Below are 20822 nucleotides of genomic sequence, written 5' to 3'. Positions count from 1 at the left end.
TGGGAGGCCGACTTCCCCTGCCCACACCCAAATGCCCCTGGGCCCTGTCTGGAGATAACAACCACTGCCTGCAGAAAAGAAGGCGATGTGCACTTGCCGTTGTGGAACCAGATGCCACCTGCCTGACACCGCTGTCCTTGGGGTAGGAGGCCCACTCTTACCTTCTTGCCCCAAGCTGGCAGGGTTACTTTTATCCCCACTCCCACCATCCTCATTCCCCACAATCACAACCCGTCTTCTAGAAACCCAAAAGATGTCGCCTCCATCCTCCTTCTCTATCTTTCAGGCGAAGGACTTACCTGATCTCTTTCACACTCATTTTTAAAAAAATGATGTCTAATTTACATGCAAAAGATGTACAGATCTTAAGTACACAGTTTGATACGTTTTGCCAAATGTATATACCTATGCAGACCATATTCAATCAAGACTTGTTTTTTCCTTTTTCTTTTTTGGCTTCTGGGAGGGTATTTTGACATGTACAGATAAGGAGGAGAAGGGTGGATGCTGGGAGCAGGAGAGAGCACACAGAAAAAGCCACGGAACGTTCGGAGCTTGCATCTGGGGATGTGAGTGGTAGAGCAAAGCATAGCCAGGCTGAGATGCAGCTTTTCTCTCCTTCTATCCTGAGGTCCTATGTCTTCCCAACCCAGGAAGCGAGAAGGCAACCCCTGCGCAGATCTGGCAAAGGCCCCTCACGGGCTGAGGTCCAGGAAGATCACCAGGTGACGTAGCCCACGTCCTGACTCCCTAGGTTTTCCCATCTGAATGTCCGGGGCCTTGCTCTGATCTTATTCCAACAATGCATGGAGAATAAATGGCATTTGATTTCCCCAAAAACCAAGTATCCTGGTGCCCAGAGGAAGCTTTGCTTCTTTCTGCCCAGACCAAAGAGCCCAGGTGAGGCTGAAGAACTGCTGCACTTCCTGTGCCCGTGTCCTTCCTTTCCCATGGGAAGGCAGTCACATCGGTAAAGGGAGGCTCCTTGAAGATACCTCTCTTCAGGTTCAGCCTCCCTGTCACAGAGGCCACAGAAGGATGGGGCTTCCATGGGTCATCAAGTCCAGCTCCTGACTTTACTAGAAACCTGCAAGGATTATTCTTCCTTAAGAGGCCAGGAGATGGTCAGCGAGTTTTCTGATTACCTGTCTTGCTCTCCAACCACCTTCCACTTGGATTCCCACTACAGTATAAGCTCCTTGAGGTTTCCCTGGCTGATTGATGCTTTACTGGGTGCCTGACACACACTAGGTGTTCAATAAAAGTTTGTTGGACGAATAAATTAATGAGGCCTAGCAACCAGTTAGATGGACGTTTTTCCTTCTGGTTAACGTCTTATGCTGTATATAAGGCAGTTTGGTCCTCTCAGCCAGGTGACAAGGTGGGTCAGATTACATCTTGCAGCACCAAGAAAGAAGGAGACAAAATAAGAGAGCAGCCAGAAGTGATGGAAGAGGGTGGGGCAGGATTCAGGACACCTACTTTCTGGTCCAGGAATGAAGCCAAGCATAACAGCAGGGTTAGAACCTGCAAGAGCAAAGCCGGTAATACAAAGGGCAAAGTGTAGAATCAAGGATACCTCCTGGGGCAGACAGCCCCAAGGGCAAACTGGAGGTCACAGGAGGGAGAAGCACAGGGGCGGGGGCTGAAGCAAGATCCACACAGCACTATTCTTCTGGAGACTGTGTTAGCATGGGCTTCCTCTCTAGATGCTCTCTTACCTGCCAGCTCACTCCACACCCCGTTAGCCAGAGCCAAGGCATCACTCTCCACCTGAACAGGTTTGATGTTCACTAAAGCAATTTCTCCAACACTTAGAGACACACCGTCCTGACCCAGACACAATGCTCCAGCTCAGTGCTGTACGTGGTTAAATCAGTGCTCCCCAGGCCCCACACCCATCCCCAGTAGTTATACAAATCGACACCTCGAGGCAGTAAAAGCACAGTGACGGTTACAAACACAAATTCTATTGCCAGACGGCTTGGGTTCAAACCCCAGCTCTGCCACTAGTGACCTTGGGCAGATTATATAATCTCTCTGAGCCTCAGTTTCCTTTTCTGTAAAATGGAGACTAATAATACTCATGTGAAAGATATATATATATATATATATATATATATATGTATCTCCCCAGTTGCTACTAATATTTGGTCTTTGACTCTGATTCCTGACACAGAGTTCCTAAAACCTTAGGGATTTCCTGGGTGATAGGAGCTTTTTTTTGCTCTAATGAGGTGACTCTTGATGGGCCCCTGAATGAGGGCTGGTCATCGGAAAGACCAAGCCACGATTAGAAGAGTGGCACTTTCGGCCCTACACCCCGTCCTTTGGAAAGAGGAGAGGGCTAGAAAATGAGTTACAATGAGTAATAATCAATCATGCCTCCATAAAAATCTCTAAAGCATGGGATTTAGAGAGCGTCCAGGTTGGTGAACACATCCACATATGGGGAGGGTAACATGCCCCGACCTGATGGGGACAGAAGCTTCTGCATTTGGGACCCAATGTATCTCTTCATCTGGCTGTTCATCTGTATCCTTTATCACATCCTTTATAATAAACTGGTAAACGTAAGAGTTTCTCTGAGTTCTGTGAGCCACTCTAGCAAATTACTGAACCAAGGAGGGGTCGTTGAACCCTAATTTTTAGTCAGTTGGTCAGCAGCACAGATGCCAGTGACGACCTGGGACTTGTGACTGGCGTCTGAAAGTGGCAAGCACACTGGGGACACGGAGCACTTAACCTGCAGGGTCTGACACGAACTCCCTGTATAGCGTCAAAACTGAACTGAATTGTTGGACACCCAGCCGGTATCGCAGAACTGGTGTGGAAGAAAGCACCCATCTGAAGTATCCTGAGTTGTGAGAGGAAGGAGAGGAGCAAAGGAAAACCGATTGCATTTTTCCTAGACAAGTACCTAGGCTAGAAGGTTACTATGAGGCGCCAAAGAGTTAATGTAACTAAAATGCCAAACGTGTCCCTGAAAGCATGGCTCGTGCCACACAAATGTTGGCCAGTGGAATCTGAAATAGGACGATAGTAAAGGATACTGGAAAGATGTTTCCAAAACGAGTTAAACAGGATAAGCCAAGCAATGACCTTGTTACAAGGCAGGGGATTTTTTCATGGAAATGAACACAGAGAGGCACTGTTTTACCCACGCACAGGCTTTTTCTGAGTGGCCCCCTCAACAGCTCTCCAGTCTTGGGCGTGTGTCTGGCACCGGAGCTCAAGTCGAGTAGACAGAGCCTCCAGGTACTTGTACAAAGAGAAACCGCGTTGTTAAAGCCATTGAGGGAGGCCTGGTGGAGAAGCGGGAGGCTCAGCTCTGCCTCTTAGCAGAGGGGCCATTTTTCCAGCTATCAAAAGAGGCTGACAAAAGTCGCCTTGCTCCACAGGGGAGATGTGGAAGCTCCATAAACTGTGAAGCTCTGTGCAGAGGGAAAGTCTTCCTATTACAAGTATGGCTCCTTTCCAGAGGCTCGGGAGAAAATGGCAGAATCTGCCCACGTGGAGTCCTTCAGAGACCCTTTCTCAGCAAACTCAGAAGTCCAGGCTGGGCTACCTCTGAAAATGCACTTCCTTCAGAAGGGAGCATGCTTGCTGGGGAGCCCTGCCTTGCTGAGAAAGGTCACCTCCTAGAGCCTCCAGCTTCCTGTCTTGCTCCCACAGAAGTAGGAAGAAATGGCCTGCAGGTCACCTCTCTTAATGAAAGGTGAAGGGGCTCCAGGGTGGGTCAGCTGACAGCATGCCTTGTGCACGTTCAAAGCAAACCCAGCTGTGGGCTACCATCAAAGGCCAGGGTTTGGCACCTGGATACATGGGTTTGAGTCTCAGCTCAACTACTTAATCCAATTGTGTGACCTCAGACATAACTCTGTTTTTCTGCTCCTCAGTTTCCTTGACTCAGAATGGAAAGAATAGTTCAGTTCATTGCAGGCTGGTGTGGTCCAAATGGGGAGGGCATTCTCAATAAGTCAAGCTCTGAGAAAATACCCGTCATTGTTATAGCCATGCTGTGGTCAGTAAAATCCACCCTTTCCTTGGCTTCCTTCTTCTTTGGCTTCCTTTTAATTTGGAACCTGTATTGAGCTGGGCCTGTGTTTTGTGTCAGAGCTGGCTGCAAAGTCAAAAGGCATGGCCGACGCCCCTGCTGGGTCCAGGGGCACCAACTCCTCTTGAGGACCCTTTCTCCCGAGGCTCCAGGTTCTGACTACATCGGCCCTGCTTCTCCCTCAGCCCCAGGCCGTCTCTGAAGCACTCCCAAAGGGCTGAGACCCTAGCACCTAGCTGATGTCACCTTCGGGATTTTACCAGAATCCAACCCTATCTCAGCACCTGCCCCACTGCTGTCATGCCAACACAATCTCTCACCTGGATTTCTGCAGAAGCTTCCTAATTGGTCTCCCTGTTTCTACCCTGGTCCCTTCAGTCTGTTCTCAACTCCGCAGCCAGATGGGGCCTTTGAAAACGACAATCAGAGCACTTTATTAATCTGCTCAAGCTCTTCCCATGGATTGCCATCATCCGAAGCAAAAGCCACATACCTCGCAGTTGCCTACAAAGCCCTTCTCTGGCATTCGCAACCTCGGCAGCCCTGTAATGACCCGAGAACTTTAAACAATATGGATACTGTGTGCCACGTCTGGAAACTCTTATCTGATTGGCCTGGGCATAGCTCCGGCATCAGGATTATTTTAAAAGCTCCTGGAGGAACAAATGGGCAGCCCAGTTTAAGAACCACGGCGCTGCTTGATTTGCTTCCTGTTGTCCCTCTGACCTCATCTCCAACTACTGCCTTCTTGCTTGCTCTGTTCTAGCCACATGAGTGTGAGCACATTTCTACCTCTGCCTAGAAAGCTTGCTGGTCTCTCTGCCTAGAAAGCTTTTTCCCACAGGATCCACGTGACTTGCTTCCTCATTTCTAGGTCTTTGCTCCAATGTCACCTTCTTAGTGAGGGCTTCTCTGGCTACCTCATTAAAAAGTAAACGCCTTCTCCTATTCCAGACTGTCCCTACCTCCCTCTCTTACTTTATACTTCTCCATAGCTCTTCTTACATCTAAATAACATACTACATAGTGGACTTCTAAGTTTTGTGTATTATCTATCCCTACCCGACTAGAATGCAAGCTCCATGAGGACAAGGATTCCTGTCTGTTTTGTTCACTGTCTAACCCTGTGCCTTGACTATGCTGGCACACAGTAAGTGCTCAATAAATATCCTTTACTATCCGTTGAATGAACACATGCTCTGTGCTCCCCTTGTAGATCCTCTGCTGCTCTTTCACCCCTAGAGCCCAGCCAGATTCTCCCTGGGCCAGGAAAACCCATACCCAATTATATAGCACACAGCAGGTGCTCAATAAATGTCTCTAGAGCTAAACTGAACTCTCCTCCCCAAAAGAACATAGCCTCCAAACCCAGCAGCAACTCCAGATACAAGCTCACTGTGGTTTGCAGCTTTAAGAAGATTTTAAAAATAAGGAGAAAGAGGGGAAAAGAAGGTGTGGGGGGAGCTTACAGAAGTTAATGAGGTTTTCTCAGCTGCGGTACGTGCTCATATTTTTAATAATTAGGAGTAATAAAAATTGCAGAAGAACCTTAAAGGAACATCTTCTGTAACAAAGAGAGAAGTCAACACAGAATTTTCTGTCGGGTGTAATGACTTGTTAGCCCCGGAAGATGGATGTACTTTAAAAAACTAATTTACAGAAAAAAAAATAATAATTGTTGACTAAAATGCAACTAATTGGGTTAAAATGACTTATTAACCAGAATGACAGATGATTCCAGTGCCCTTAAGGAGTAAATTAGGTTATTAATCCTCAAAATCTCAAATGAAAGGAAGACTTCCTCTGCTTTGCAACGGGAGAAACTGAGGTGGAAGGAGAAGGGGAAGGACTTGCTCAGTGTTGGCCAAGGGGAAGGGACCCTGGAGTCCAATGCCCAGGCCTGGCTCTGTCGCCAGCAGTGTGGGGCCTCCGTCTCCCCACGGGCACATCAACAAGGGCCCAGCCACTGACTCTGCTCACCCACTGGGTCTGAGGTCAGGCAGGGGCCGGTCGAGGGGCAGGCGGTCACTGAGGTAGGCGTTGTAGCCGTAGTACTGGAACTGCTTCAGAGCCACACGCCGACCTTCAGGGCTGAGCTCCTGGCCCCAGTGTGCAAACAGAGAGGAGTCTGTGAAGGGCTCAGCCTCGGCCTCCTCAGGCTTGGCGGGAGCTTCTGGAGAAAGAAGGGATAAGGAGACAGTGGGTCAGAGTGCACCCCTGCATATGCCATGACAACCCTTTTCCCTTCTTCATCATCGCTTTGGGTACAACAATCTTAGCCCTCTTCTTGGGGGCTGGGCCAAGGGGAAACTGAAATCTTCATGCTTCCCCAAACTCATTCATCCATCCGTCCGTCCATCCATCCGTCCATCCATCCATCCAACAATCACTAGGCACAAGGGATATAGAAATATAACCACCAGGGCTGCTCAAAAGCTGATGGATGATGACCCTTAGGACCCCGATGACCCATGGCTTCAAGTTGGAGGCCCTTCCTTCCCCAGTCTGCTTCCCCACCAGAGATGCGGGCCCCAGCCTGCAATGGCGTTTCTGCTTCTCTTTCCCTAGACCGTGCTTTCCCTCCCACTCCCTGCCAGGTCCCCTAGCTGGGGGTCTGCTCCTCTCCCCAGTTCCCGCTAGCCTACCTCCCTCTCCACTGCCTGGTCCTGCTGTGAGTTGCCTGACCCTACATGACGTTCACCTGGCTGCAAGGACCCCCGACCAGGCTGCTTCCTGCTGCTTCCAGACTCTGCCCAGTGACACAGGAGATGGCCAGCCATGCCCGGTGCCTCATACGCTTCAGGCACTCTCCACGGGACCCCTGGTACACTTTGTGGGGGCAGTTCCCACATCGGGTCCAGAAGAGCTCAGGGTTTCCCTGGAACTTGCCAAGAACACGGAGGGGTCATTATTGCCTATAAGAGCAGAGGCTTTGGATTCACAGAGAAATGGATTCAAATAAACCCCTGCTCCACCAGTCACTGGCTACATGACGACAAGCAAGCACTCCACCTCTCTGTGCCTCGATTCCCCACCACTCCCCCACCCCTGGATCCATGAGAATTACATAAGATAATGTATATAAAACCCTTAGATCAGCATATGTCTCAGAGTAAGTGCACAATAACTGGTAATTAGGGTTGCTATGGTAAAGGAAGCCTGCCAGGTCATTTAAATCCCTCTTTTATGGGGGTAATGGTCATGCCAGAACATAGGCTGATGGGTCAGGACTTTGAAATTCATTCCCAGGGACAGGTAGTCAGGTAAATCATTCAAAGTCAGAAACCAGACCAATTGCACAGAGAGGCGAAGCACACTGGATGCTGCCTTCCATGCTTATAAGTGTAACAGAAGAGATGGAGCCAGGACTGGAATAAGACACCAGAAGGAAGCAGAAGCAGGTCAGGAACAGCAAAGCCACGCTTCGGACACTTGCCAATGTCCCCTCAGCTGTCTGTAGGGTGCCAGCAGGTGCATGAAACGTTTGCCAGGTAACCTAAAGGTACAAGCTGGAGACGGGCCAGGGGCTAGGACTTCACGGTCTTCGAGGTTGGGTGTATCATCCTGGTACCAATTAGCCTTAAAGATACGGAAGGAAACTCAGCGACATTCAGCAGGTTAGGATACAGTAAGGGGTAAATGCGAACGAGGCGTGCATTTCTACGACAAACCGAAGTTTTTAGTAGAGCGGTGGCTGCTCAGAGCTACATCCCAGAACTCAGGGTGCCCCTGTTCTCCCCTACGAGGTCCATCTGAAGGGAAGTACAGGGCTTGTACGATCTTAACGATCCCTGTTATCTCTAAAAAGATGTATGACTCATTCATTGGGAACGGGTTGGTGGTGAACATCTAAATCAGCGAAGCAACTGAATGATATGATATTTAACAGAAATGGCGTTTTCCTGTTCTCACATACCTAAATGAATATTACCAAGTAAAATGAGATCAGTTAATGAAAAAATTATGACTCACAATTAGGCCGTATTGCCTAATAATGCATTACAAAACAGATGAAAGTCCTGGGCTCTACCACATGCTTCTGCCTTTTTACTCAGTATGGGTACCAATGACAGCAAACTTGAAAGCAGTGGGTCCTGAACGATGAATCAGGGGCATGACAGCAGGAAGGAAGTACTCTTCGTTGAATTCCTTCCCAGAGCCAAGCACTGTGCTGGCTGATGTCTTTCTCTAAGGTTATCTCTGTCGTGCTCGTGAGTGTGGACTCCTTGAGGGCAAGACAACGTCTGTCTTGTTCCCTGAGGTATCTTGGCTCCCATCACAGTACGCAGCTCTTACGTGGGACTCAATACATCACTTTAAAATAAATTAAAATAAATACCCTATATAGTGTTTAGTTATTAGACATCAGGAAACCAAAGAGGAAAAGGTTACATGACTAACCCAAGGTCACCCAGCTGTCAGGGGCATCAAAGAAAGGTCTGACTTCCCCCAAACCCCACATTCTTTCCTCTCCACCACGAATGGCAAACTCTGGTCTGAGGGCCAAATCTGGCCCACCACCTGTTTTGTAAATAAAGCTTTACTGAAACACAGTCTGATCCATTTGCTCACATATTATCTATGATTGCTTTAGAGCTATGAGGGCAGAGTTGAGTAGGTGCAGCAGAGACCATATGACCCGCAAAGTGGAAAGCATTTCCTACCTGGCCCTGTAAGTGTGCTGTCCCCCTGCTCTACCTCTTACATTAGACATCTCTTAGGTAAGAAGGCCTTGTCTCTGCTAATTCTGTTTTTCTTTCCTTTCGAAGGAATGATTAAGAGCACTGGCTATAGAGACAGAATTGGGGGATGTTTACTCCAGCTGTACCATTTACCAGTTTAGTCTAGCTCATCCCATACCTTACTTTCCTCGTCTGGAAAATGGGGTTGATAATAATAGTGTCTTCTTCATAGAACATTTGTGCATATTCAAGAGCTGGTCCATGTAAGGAGCTTAGCACGTAATACATGTTAGCTCAGTAACCGTCAGCTGCTGAGGACCCATGAAGCCCCACTGCTCCCCCTGGGTGCTCTTCCAGCAACACCTCTTGAATTCAGATGGGGAAGATGGCCCTGCCCTCAGGTCCTGACTCTGGAAGATGCTGCTGCTGTCTAGTCCCCAGATGAAGGGTCCCCATATCCACAGACAGTGGCCCACCTTTAACCAGTCCTAGAACAACTCCTTCTCCTCTCCAGTAGGAAATCAGACCTATTTGGTCATCAGCAAAGGAGGACCATCTTTGACATGGTGAGGTGACAAAAAGGTCTCAGGGAAGTGCCAGGCTGTGTCCTTTGCAGGGGCCCAGCGGTGTCTGGACACATCCGGTGATGGGCCAAACCCATAGAAGTCTCTCACCCAGGGATGAGGCACCTCCCAGAAGCAGACCCTGCCTGTGGTCCACTGCCGGACTTCAGACCTACTTGGCACGCCTGACCAACTGAGGGGTGACTTGAGGGAAGTGTATATCCGGGGGCTGAGGGCTCCCCAAGGGAGAGCTCATTCATGGAAGACACTGAGCAGGGCACAGTGAACTCCGCCCATAGCCAAGCCAGAGCATTGGATGGTTCTGAGGACAGCAGGGGTGCTATCATCCGCCCCTCATTGTGCATGACCTGATTTCCAGAAAGTTCTGCCAGTGAGTACATGGGCATCCAGGAACTGCCACAATGTGGTCTCACAGATATGCCCACCATGCCTGACAGGCAGCCCACTACTGAGAGCTGAGAATTACAGATACTAATTACAGATGCTAATTCATGGAGACGGGAAGGAAATGGGGCAGGAAAGCAGCTTGTGATGCTCTGAGCAATCCATGCAACGAAAGCCACAGCTCTGAGCAGTGTGCACAGGCTCAGCAGCCAGGCCCGGGAAGCGCATCTGGACACCCCGCCAAGGCTCTCGAGGCTCCTGACGCTACTGATACTGCAAGCAGGAAGGAGACCTGCGTGACAGTGGCTGCTTCGGGGAGCAGCCCACATGAGGGATCACCCAGCTGTTTTTGCCCCAGGGTCTGGGTGCTGCTGAGACTGCACGATGCAGCAGAGAGGAAATTGGTTTTGGAGTGAAACAGACATTGTAATGCGACCCTGTCCACTGCTGGGCCTGTTCTCTCGGGACCACGCTCCTGGAGATCCCCACCTTTCGAAGCTGAGCCATGTTGCCAGCTCCGGCCATGCACTTTAGGGAAAACTCTGAGGTGCTGGGGACTTTTGGAGGAGCTGCGGGAGAGGTTGCAGCCCAGACCTCTCCCTAAGCAAGAAGCCAGCACCCATCTCTGCTCGTTGGATTTTAGGATGAATCCTAACATAGCAATAGAAGGGGTCACACTGCCCGGTTACGGCTGCAGGTCAAAGTAGTTTGGGGCTCCCACCTTGGGGGTTGGGGGGTGGGCAGCAGGATTAGGTGGGCAGCATGTCCCAGAGACACCCGGGACACAGCTCACATCCCCGAGTGCCCCCTTCGCCCACTGCCCACGCTGCACCATGATCTCATTGGAAGTGGCAGCTCTGCTTCTAGTCCCTCAGTTTGGGTCCCTTTAGGGAAATGTTCCCAGGAAAGTGGTAGAGCCTTCTTGTTTCTTGTGGTTTTACTCAGTTTCCTTTTTCCAGGCAGAGAGAATAGCTAAAAAGGCTTCAACGGTGGGTGGAGAGGGGGCCTAGCTCCTGCCCTGCAGCCAGTCCTATAGCCACTGCTACTATTTCTGTTTCTTCCCTCAGGCCATGCTCAAAGCTGAAGCTCTGGGTGTTTGGTGCTAAGATCCAGAACCCAGGAATGAGGAGGTAGGGAGAAACTGGGGCAGGCAGGTCTGTGTCCCAGGTAACTAACTTCCTGCTGCAGGCACCAGGGCCGCGTCTAAAGTTCATCCAGGGAACAGGCGCAGACGGTCCTGTCTTCTGGTCCTCCTCCCAGAGTATTCTGGGGACCCCTGCTCTCCCCACTCCTGGGTCTGCTATTTACTCTCTCTGGACAAGACCTGCAGCGCCTTCAGGCCTCCATTTTCTTCACCTGTGAAATGGGAACCGACGGCCCAGCTGCAATGGAGAGTGGCTGTGAAGTCAGCTTGGCAAGATGAAGGCTAAGCGTTCAATAGTGGAGCAAGCGTTGCTGAATATCCCAGACAAGAATTCTTAAAGGATGTTTCCTTTTCTTCCACCTGTTTTATTTTTTTAAGCAGCTTTATTGGGGTGTATAAACCCGTTTCAAATGTACAGTTCAATGATTTTTACAAAACTTTCTTCCACTCTTGAGATGCCTTGTTGCATGTTTTATTTTGGGTCAAAAAGAAAAGGGCTTATTGAATGTTCTGAAATGTACATTTCTATTGTCACTCTCAGTAATCTCCTGCCGGCCGGCTGGCTACCTGTTGATAAGGAGTCACTGTTATCCCCCAGGAAGAACCTGATGCTTCGGCCTCCACTGAGAAGCCCAGGCTGCGTTTGCAGAGCATCCAGGCCTGTTCCTCTGTGCACGGCCGGTGAGCTGGGATTCATGCCTCACACAAGGAGGGGTGCCCCTGGACCGGCAGGCCAGCCCTGGTTGCCTCCAGTGTGCCTTCTGCTGTGTGTCCCCTCCTTCCTCTCCCAACACCCAGCACAGGGGCCAAAGCCCAGCCTCTGTGCCAGCCAAAGCGAGGCACTGGGAGCCTGTGGGAAGCCGGCTGGCCAGAGAGGCAGGAGGCCTCAGCCGACCCTCTCCTCCCACCCTGGCAGGCCGCCATTTCTCTTTTGTATGATGGAAGCAGTGTTTGGGTTTTATTTAGGAGAGAAAGGAGGACTTTGCTTACAGGTAGCAAAGCAAGACATTAGGATTCCGCTTGTAATTGTGCTCCCAAGAGAAACTTTTCAGATTTTTTAAACACCCTTTGATATGCTAAGAGCCCTAATAATAAAGAAACGAAGTACTGTGTTGAGTTGAGGGTGTCCCCTTTTCTCTGCTTCTAGAGGTGCATCAGGACATGAGCTGAAGGTCTTTTGTCAGCAGCCCCCACAATTATGCTTTCTCTTCCAGGAAGCCTCAGAGCTGCTAAGAGAAAGAAGTGGAACCTGACAGGAAAGGACTTGGAGCTCATCGGAAGAAAGGAGCCCTGACAGATGCAGGTCCAACACCATTAAAATCCCCTGCATGACGACTTGATTCATCACGGCAAAGGTAAATCTGGGAGAGCTTCCTCTGGCACCTGAAGAGCATTTCGGGGAAGAACAGAGGCTTCTTCAGAATGCCTGCTTACAAGGCAGGCCCAGGGCCTGCTCTGCACAGGACAGCCTGCTGCAGGGGCTCTGCCGTCAGCTCTGCCCTTGAGCAGCTGTGTGACCTTCATCAAGCTCTTTGACCTCTCTGAACCTCAGCTTGCTCATCTGTTTAATGTGTTTAATGGAGATGGTCATGTTTACCTCTAGCTCATCACAAAGAGTAAGTGACGGGGGTGGATGTCAGTCAAGCTCTTTGCAAACTATCAAACTCCTGGTAAGCGGATTTGTTTCTTGTTGCTGCTAACAAATAACCACAAATTTAGTGGCTTAAAACACCACAGATTTATTCTCTTGTAGTTCTGGAAGTCAGGAGTCTGACAGGGTCCCCCTGAGCTAAAATCAAGGTGGTGGCAGGGCTGCGTGCTTTTCTGCATGTTCTAGGGGAGAATCCATTTCCTTGTACCCTTGAGTCCTTGAATCCTCCTTTGCAGCTTCTAGAGGCCACCGGCATTCCTTGGCTCATAGCTTTCTTACTCCACGGTCAACGCCAACAAGAGTGGGTTGAGTCCTTTCCACATGGCATTACTCTGACCTCCTCTTCTGATCCCCTCTTCCACTTCTAAGGACCCACTTGGATAATCCAGGGCAATTTCTGTAGTTTAAGGTCAGCTGATAAACGACCTTGATTCCCTATTGCCATGTCAGGTAACATATTCGTAGGTTCCAGAGATTAGGACGTACCTATCGTTGGGGGGTCGTTTTTCTGCCTACCCCCGTCAGAGTTCTCACATTGTGGGTTTGGGTGTCTATAAAAAGAAGATTCTAATGCTCGTACTTGGCTCTCGGGGCTGTAGTGAGGCACAGGAACAAGAGTTAACATTTGCTGAGAGCCGACCACTGCCAGCAGTACTCACAGCACAGCCGCACTCTCGTCCTTGACACACCGTGGAGACTGAACAGGAGAATACACCCAGTACAAGCAGGGCAGGGCTGCCAGCCAGCTTCTCCAAAGAAGCAGGTGTGCATGAGGGCATCAGGTGCCCACGAGCTATGGAGGCAGCTCATCCCTGACCCCGAAGCCACGTTGGCTCTGTCTCCCTCATACGCCAGCCAGTGAATGGCCCCAGATGGTACCAGGCAGGTACTGAGACGGCTGCCCTCCTGCCTCTCTCTGTTTCTTCCCCACTAGCTCTGATGAACCGCCCCAGCTTCCCACTAGCTCCTGACCTCTGTCCCTGCCTCCTACTGCTGTGCTTTGGACTGGGGGCCCGCATTTGACTACCCCAAACTCTGGCTTTCAAAACTCCCTAAAGTTGCATTCTACTGTTTTCAGGGGCTTCTCATCTGAGAATCTGATGAAATCTGTGACCACTCCCCAGAAAAGTGCACATTGGTCCATCATAGAACAATCTGCAATCAAATTCATGGGAATCATGGAGAGCAGTACGATGTAAAACAGGCACTGGCAAACTTTTTACTGTAAAGGACCAGTTGTGACTATTTTAGGCTGGCAGGTCGCATGGTCTTAGGTGCAACTACTCAACTCTGCCTTTGTATTGAGAAAGCAGCCATAAGTAATGCGGTAGCCGCCCCCACCCACCCCTGGCCTCATCTGCGGTGGATACGTTCCAAGACCCCAGTGGATGCCTGAAACCACAGATAGGGGTTTCACTTTATATACACTGTGTTTTCCTGCATACATACCTATGATAAAGTTTAATTTAGAAATTAGGCACAGTAAGAGATTAACAACAATAAGTACTAATAAAATAGAACAATTATAACAATATATTGTAATGAAAGTTATGTGAACGGCTTTGGGGCCGTGATTAAGTACAATAAGGGTGACCCGAACACGAGCACTGCGACCCTGTGGCAGCCCATCTGGTAACCGAGGTGGCCACTAAATGACTAACGGGCAGGGAGCATCTGTGGCGTGGATGTGCTGGACAAAGGGACGAGTCATGTCCCGGGTGGGAGAGAGTGGGATGACGCACGATTTCATCGCTCTGCAGAACGGCACGCAATTTAAAACTTAGGAATTGTTTATTTCTGGAATTTTCCATTTAATATTTTTGGACCTCGGTTGACCATGGGTAACTGAAACCATGGAAGGTGAAACCGAGGGTAAGAGGACACCACTGTACGTAAATGAGTAGGTATGGCTGTGTTCCAAGGAAACTACTTCTAAAGCAGGCAGCAAGTCAGGCGTGGCCCCTGGGCGGTAGCTTGCCAACCCCTGGTGTAGTGGCAGCCCCGACTGTGGATCCCAGCTGCTTGTGTACTGGATGGGCGAGTCTTATGTGCGCTGAGTCTTATCAGTCTGTGGTTCCGTGGCAAGCTGTCGGAGCCGTGCCTGCCATCTAGCCAGCTCAGGGAAAGTGTTAGCTAGGACCTGCCTGCTAGGCAAGACCCTCTGCCTCCAGGACGCTGCCTCATTCCACTGAGCACCCACTCTGAGCTCCTGGCATCTGCCTCAGGGGACACAGCCCTAGCTGGCCTGGCGAGGGCCACGGGAGGCCTAAGTCAGTCTCAGCCAAGGACAAAAGGGAGTTATGATTGTGGGTGTTCAAGTCTCTGAAAACAAGGACGGAGGCCCAGCCAAGGACGGAGGAACCAGGCTCCGCTCCGTGGGAGGAGCTAGCAAGGGTTAGAGAAGGCTGCACCCAGGTGGGCTAGGATCCAGCAGGGCTGGCAAGTCCTCGCAAGGAGCTAGAGAAGAAGTCAGGAGTCTAGAGAGAAGCAGTCATCTGTCTGGGCTGACAAGGCAGGCAGGGAACAGGAATTCCAGACTCTGCAGGCCCACTCCACATTCTCCAGGACAGCCTGTTGCGGGGCAGAACAATCCCACACCCCCTCCTGTGCAGGCTGGGACTGCCCTCTCCTCCCCGACCTGCACAGGGTGGGTGCTGGGCCTGGGTGTGGCTGAGCTCAGGGCTGAGTCGGCCCGGCAGGTAGGAGCAGCCAGAGCTCACTATGTGCACACACGCATGGCAATGGAAATGGACTTTAATTATGCAGAATGAAAGCTGTTAGTAAAGGCCCAAGTTTTTATGTTCGAAGCCGACCAATATAAAGAACATGTGAAAAACTCATTTTAGGGAGTGACAAATGTCCGTATCTTAGGAACCAGGATTTATAGGTGCCATTATGTGCTACTTTAAAACAACCCTTTAAGCCTAGAATTCTGCCTAGGAGATATAATGAACTCTGAAGCACATACCATCATTTTTTTTTTTTTCCGTCTCCTAGAGCTGACAGCATGGAGCTGAGCACCTGGACTTCTAAATATACACCTCACTGTTCACACTTAAAACACAGTGTTTCTACGTATCTTTTTCTTAGAATGAACAAGCTGGCCAACCCGTTGATGAGAAAGTGGCATCCTTCTCCTGGCACAGCACACACAGATGGGAACAGCTGGGCTCAGCAGGGAGAAAGGCAAGTGGCCCTTTGCAACAGAACAGCCTGCAGCCAGACCAACTTCAGATGCCAGTCTGCAGCAGCTGTACCTCCTAGGAGCTGGGATGGGCTACCCAAGTGCCCTTGCTTTGGGAAACCTGCAGCCTGAAGTTAGCTGGGGAGAGTATGTACCTTTCTTCTGCAACGTTACCCTTTTCTCTCCATTTTCAGCTTCTCAGGGAAGCTTGCCAATTTCGTGTCTTTCTTCTGGTCTTAAAGGAGCAGCCACGTGCTGTATTTCCCAAACAGGTGCAGTGTTTCCCAAATGTTAGCAGGCATCCATCAGACTTACCCAGGGGGCTTGTAAATTCACAGATCATCACTGGACCACACCCCCAGATTTCTGATTCAGCAGATCTGCGATGTGGCCTGAAAGTGTACATTTCTAACAAATCCCCATGGGATGCTGAGGTTGCTGGTTGGGCCCCACTCTGAGAACCAGGCAGAAGAGGTGACTGGAGATACAGGCTTCCTTCTGGCCCTGGCTCTGCAGTTCATTCACTCCCATGGCCCTGGGCGAGTCCCCTCCACCCTTTAGGCCTCAGTTTTTTCATGGGTAAATGAACAGGGGTGGGATAAGATGATTTCTAAGAACGTTTCATGTTCTAAAATGCCATTATTCGAAGGTGGTTCAGATTACAGATTTTAGCTCACACAGGGACTGGTGGCTTCCACTTAAGAGGCAGAATGTTCAGTGGAAACCCTTATACCTCCTATTCATGCCTTGGTTTTACAAAGAAACAAATTAAGGTCCAGAGAGGTTAAATGACTTGCCCAAGTTCATACAGCTAGGTAGCAGCTGATTCTTGGACTAGAAGAATAGACGAAGCCCCTGAATGCCCTCATTCCCTGCACAGTGCTCCCTCCAACACCCAGGAGGATTCCTGCAAAGTGGCTCTGGGAAAAAGCAACCTGTTCCTCCACCAAGTATTTCCAGTACCTCTGAGATAGTCAAACCCCAGAGCCTGAGCCCTGGGCAAACCAGCAAATTCTCCTTCAGGCACCCTTCCCACTGCTGGTACCTGAGTCTGATCTACAGAAGCACCTGCACGCTATATGTCAGGCTGGCAGGGAGGTCGGAGATGCTCCGCAGGTGAGCAGGAAGAAAATACTAATCTCAAGAGCCCAGGACGATGAACCCAGGCTCTCAGAGTACACCAGCGTTCCTGTTTTTCTCAGTGCTCAGCAGCTGTGTCCACACACGGGCACACACAGGTGTACATGTGCGCACACACAAACACACACGCGCGCACAGCCACAGCAGCCCACAAAGGCTTGTCCTGAAAACAGATTCCTCTAGTCCCAAGTGGCTGCTCACCACATGTAGGAAGAATTAAAAATGTGTCCTTTCAAAGACAAGAACGCTTGTAAAGACAAACTTGCGTGAAAAAATACCATGGGGCTCCACTCTGGTCAAATAGCCACATTTGATTCTTTCAGTGTAATTTACAGTGGAAAAGGAGCCAGGGCGCTGGCGGGTTTCGATCTGCTCACAGACTCCGGGGTGCCCCGGCTGTGGGGGGCCCAGGGCCGAGCGTGCCATGATCCCCAGCAGCTGTGGGCCCACCGGCCATCTTTTCATGACTCTCCTCAGTCATAAATCTCCCAGCCCTGGTAGCCACGCTGTATTTTGGTGAAAAGAAGTAGATTTGTCCTTTGAAAAAAGTTAACCAACAGGCCCTTCCAACCTCAGACCCCTACAGGACCAGGAAAAGCTTTGAATCCACGTCAAAGAAGCCTTCAAAAGAAATAGGCCATTTTCAAACGAAATCCTTTTCTCGAGCATGACAGCAAAAATACTTATCACATGAAAGATGTGAAAACCTTTATGATGTCCCAACACTCTGTATTATGCATGCGTGTGCCCAGCGGACTGTGTGCAAAAAAAGAAAAAAAAGAAAACCCGTCATGCCTGTAATTTTGAAAGGGGGGAAATTAGTCCTTTCCATCTGGCAAATTCTTAACTGATCAAGTCAATTGTGCTGCATAGGCACCTGAGGAAGAGGAAGGAGGAAGGCCCAGCATTCAGCCAACAAAATAAGCAAAGGCTTCAGACAAAGAAACTCTACATGTCCGGACACAGTAAATAAGCGATCCCACTCTTATCTAGCTCCGTCAGCCATGGGCTTTGGAAAGCATCCATACGTGCCTCTCGTGCACAAGGTCAGACAAGGCCACTGTAGCGGGTCTCAGGATTCTCCACAGGGTCTGAACTTTCTTCAGGGATCTCCTTTATTGCTCTACAAAAGATGGAGTTTCAAAGTGCGCGATGAAATAGGTTCCTATGCCCAGAAAGGATCATGAGGGGGCCTTCCTAGGAGACCCAAGTCTCCCAGGCTCAGATCTGAGGATGAGAGCTCTGCTCAGAGACCCTGTGGCCCTGAGGTTCCACCTCTACGTCACGAGTGACCAGAGAGGTCACTCGGATGCACAGCCTCACGTGGACTCGTGAACATGTCCTTCTCTTCAGGAAGCAGATACACCCAGTTCTAATGCCCTTTCCTCTGGGCAGGTGGCTCAGAGAGAAGCTCCCTGCAGGCCCTAGAACACTGCAAAAGACACACTGGCTTGCCCTACCTTTCCTGGGTACCCACAGAGAGGAGAAAATTAAACTCCATGCATTTGAAATTATGAATGAGAGTTAACTCACTTATTCAACAAATATGTATCGCGATGCAGCTGTGCAGAGAGGTAGCCTAGCCTGGCAGACCTCATGCAAGTCACTTAACCTCTCTGTGCCTCAGTTTTCTAATGCAGAAAATTGGGGATAATCATAATACCTGCTTCCATGCAGAGTTCCTGTGGATTGAATACGTTAATAACAAAGCCTCTTATATTCTATGTGCTATGCGATCATTGGCGATTATTAATATTGTTATGTGTCAGGTACGGTGCTGGGTGTGGGAGAGAATTATGAGCAGAGACAGTGGGAGTTGGTGAGGTGGCTGCTCCTTATTTTCTTGTCTTCCACACCAGGGTCTGGTACACAGAGGGACTTAGAACACAGGGCTCCTGACAGGACAAAGAGGACCCAGAGGCGACCGGTACCCTGGGGTGAGCTGCCTCAGGGATGCCCAAGGAAGGTCTGCCTCGGCTCCCTGTCAAGGTCAGGGGAGGAAGGGAAGTCAGAGAAGCCACATGGGCGTGGAGGAGCCCAGTGTCATAGGATGAGGGCCTCTGTACCCATCTGGTTCTCCCTGGGCTGGAGAGTTGGGTGGGCAGTGGAGACTTTTCCTGGAGGCTGGTCTGTCGTAAACTGGGATTCCCACCCTGTGGGGCTGTCACTCTGCAGGGAGACACCAAGGGTTCCTCACAGCTTGGGCACTGGTCCTCCAGGTTGCTCTCTGTTCCTGAGGCTCATGACCTAGTAGCCTTGGCATCTTGGCAATCAGAGAAACTGAGGCAACCCAGGGCATGAGGCTGGGGTCCGAAGAGCACCTCCATGAACTAGAGAGGCCTGGAGGTGAAAAGCCTCTCTGCTGTAGGGAGGAATCAAGGGGAGCCCCTCCCCCTCGCATGCTCATCTCTCTTGCCCTGTACAAGACACACCACGATTAGCTTCCTGGACCACGGACTTGGGCAAGGTCGGCCCTGTGTTAACCTCCATGCCTCCTGCCAGGCGCCAGGAGGGGGAATGTTATTGTTGGGCGTTTGTAGGGTGCTGGGCTCTCCCTGGGGAGGGCTCACCCCCTCCAGCAGCCTTGCCCTCCTGAGCATTGCATTGCTCACCAGTGTGCTGCTTAGCACAGCAGGTCAGAAGGTTCCCAAATGAAGACGCGAGGTAAAGTCAGAGCGTAAAAAGATGGCAGGAACCATCCCTCCAGACCAGCACTTGGCTTTTCTATTCATCATAACCCACAGTAAGAACGACATTTCACAGTACATCTATCTGGTATATGCATGCAAACATACATAAGGGAAACCACAACTTGCAAAACAGTCTTCGGCCTTACTATGTATGTACTAACTCTGATATATTCTATTTTATGCTACAATATTCTATTAAGAAGGAAAGCTACTCATGACCTAGGAAATTGATTCCATGACCGACTCATGGATTGTGACCCTTAGTTTGAAAAACACTGATTTAGATGAATGGATTGCAACCTTCTATAAGTCAATGCCCCCTTGTCATAAAACCTCTACCCTCCTTTCATATTACTTGAAATTTGCAAATAAATAAAAAATTAAATGTCACTGAAAATGATGGCTGTTTTAGAATACACTTTTTCAAAGTGTGCATGCCACCTAACCCTACTGTCTCAAGATTTGGATATGGGTCCACCTCCCCCAGAAGGAGAGAAGATGCCCCCCACCCCCTCACCATGAAAATAACTAAACTAGGATACTGGTTTTCAAGAGCTTCTGTGGAATCCCTTTGGGGAAGGTGGAGCCGGAGTGGGACAGGGCGGGGCTCTGAAGCCTCCCCCTTTTACCGGGGAGGCTCTCATTTAGTCTGTTTACATATCAGGGTTTTGTATAAGAAACCTTTTAGAGAGAGGGTCAATGGCTAAAGAAGGTGATTTGAACCCCCAAATCAAGATGAGATGAAGCTAGTGAGTTCATCTGTCTCGTTTCCCAGGGGAGAGAAGGAGGCCGAATCAATCTTTTCATTAGAAATGTCCAGAGACTTCCTGAAGATGACACAGAGAGGTAAGGTTGGGGCAGATGTGAGAGGGCGATAAGACAGCAGGTAAGACCTGGGCAGGGAATTCCCAGGGTCCCCAACTGTTTCAGAAAGGCCTAGCAATGAGGACACACAAATCAACGAAGGGACCCCAGTCCTTGGCTTTGCGTTAGAGTTTTAAAACACCCAAGTTGTTCTACTGGGAATCAGGAGTTTAACAGCTACACGTCTTTGATTAATAAAAGATAGGAAATAAACTGATCATCTCTGAGCAGGGGCAGTGTGTTTGAAAGAGAGCATCTTCCTAACGTGGAGTCCAGGAGGCAGGAGGCCCTTGATGGCGAGCAGACAGACGGCCCTGTGTGTGCCTGCGGCCATGCAAGCTGTGTGCCCAGGGAGAGGGGGCGGGCAGGAGCCTCTGCTGGCTCTTCCACCGACGTGCACAAGCAGGGCAGAGGGTCAGGCTCATGGCTCTGTAGCACCTGT

The 20822-nt window shown here is 50.0% G+C and overlaps 1 protein-coding gene across 2 annotated transcripts in view; it reads right to left on the bottom strand.

The window, feature by feature from the left end:
- The window catches only part of GALNT18 (polypeptide N-acetylgalactosaminyltransferase 18), a 322119-nt gene that overhangs the window by 155107 nt on the left and 146190 nt on the right, over positions 1-20822 (bottom strand). For both annotated transcript variants that reach the window (XM_033120405.1, XM_033120406.1), the window contains exon 2: positions 6038-6230. In XM_033120405.1, coding sequence (XP_032976296.1) covers positions 6038-6230 — 193 coding nt within the window. The remainder of the gene's footprint in view (positions 1-6037; positions 6231-20822) is intronic.

This window comes from Rhinolophus ferrumequinum, chromosome 11 (assembly GCF_004115265.2).
Source record: "Rhinolophus ferrumequinum isolate MPI-CBG mRhiFer1 chromosome 11, mRhiFer1_v1.p, whole genome shotgun sequence".
In the NCBI taxonomy this organism is placed as follows: domain Eukaryota; kingdom Metazoa; phylum Chordata; class Mammalia; order Chiroptera; family Rhinolophidae; genus Rhinolophus; species Rhinolophus ferrumequinum.
This window is presented reverse-complemented; position numbering and strand designations above follow the sequence as displayed.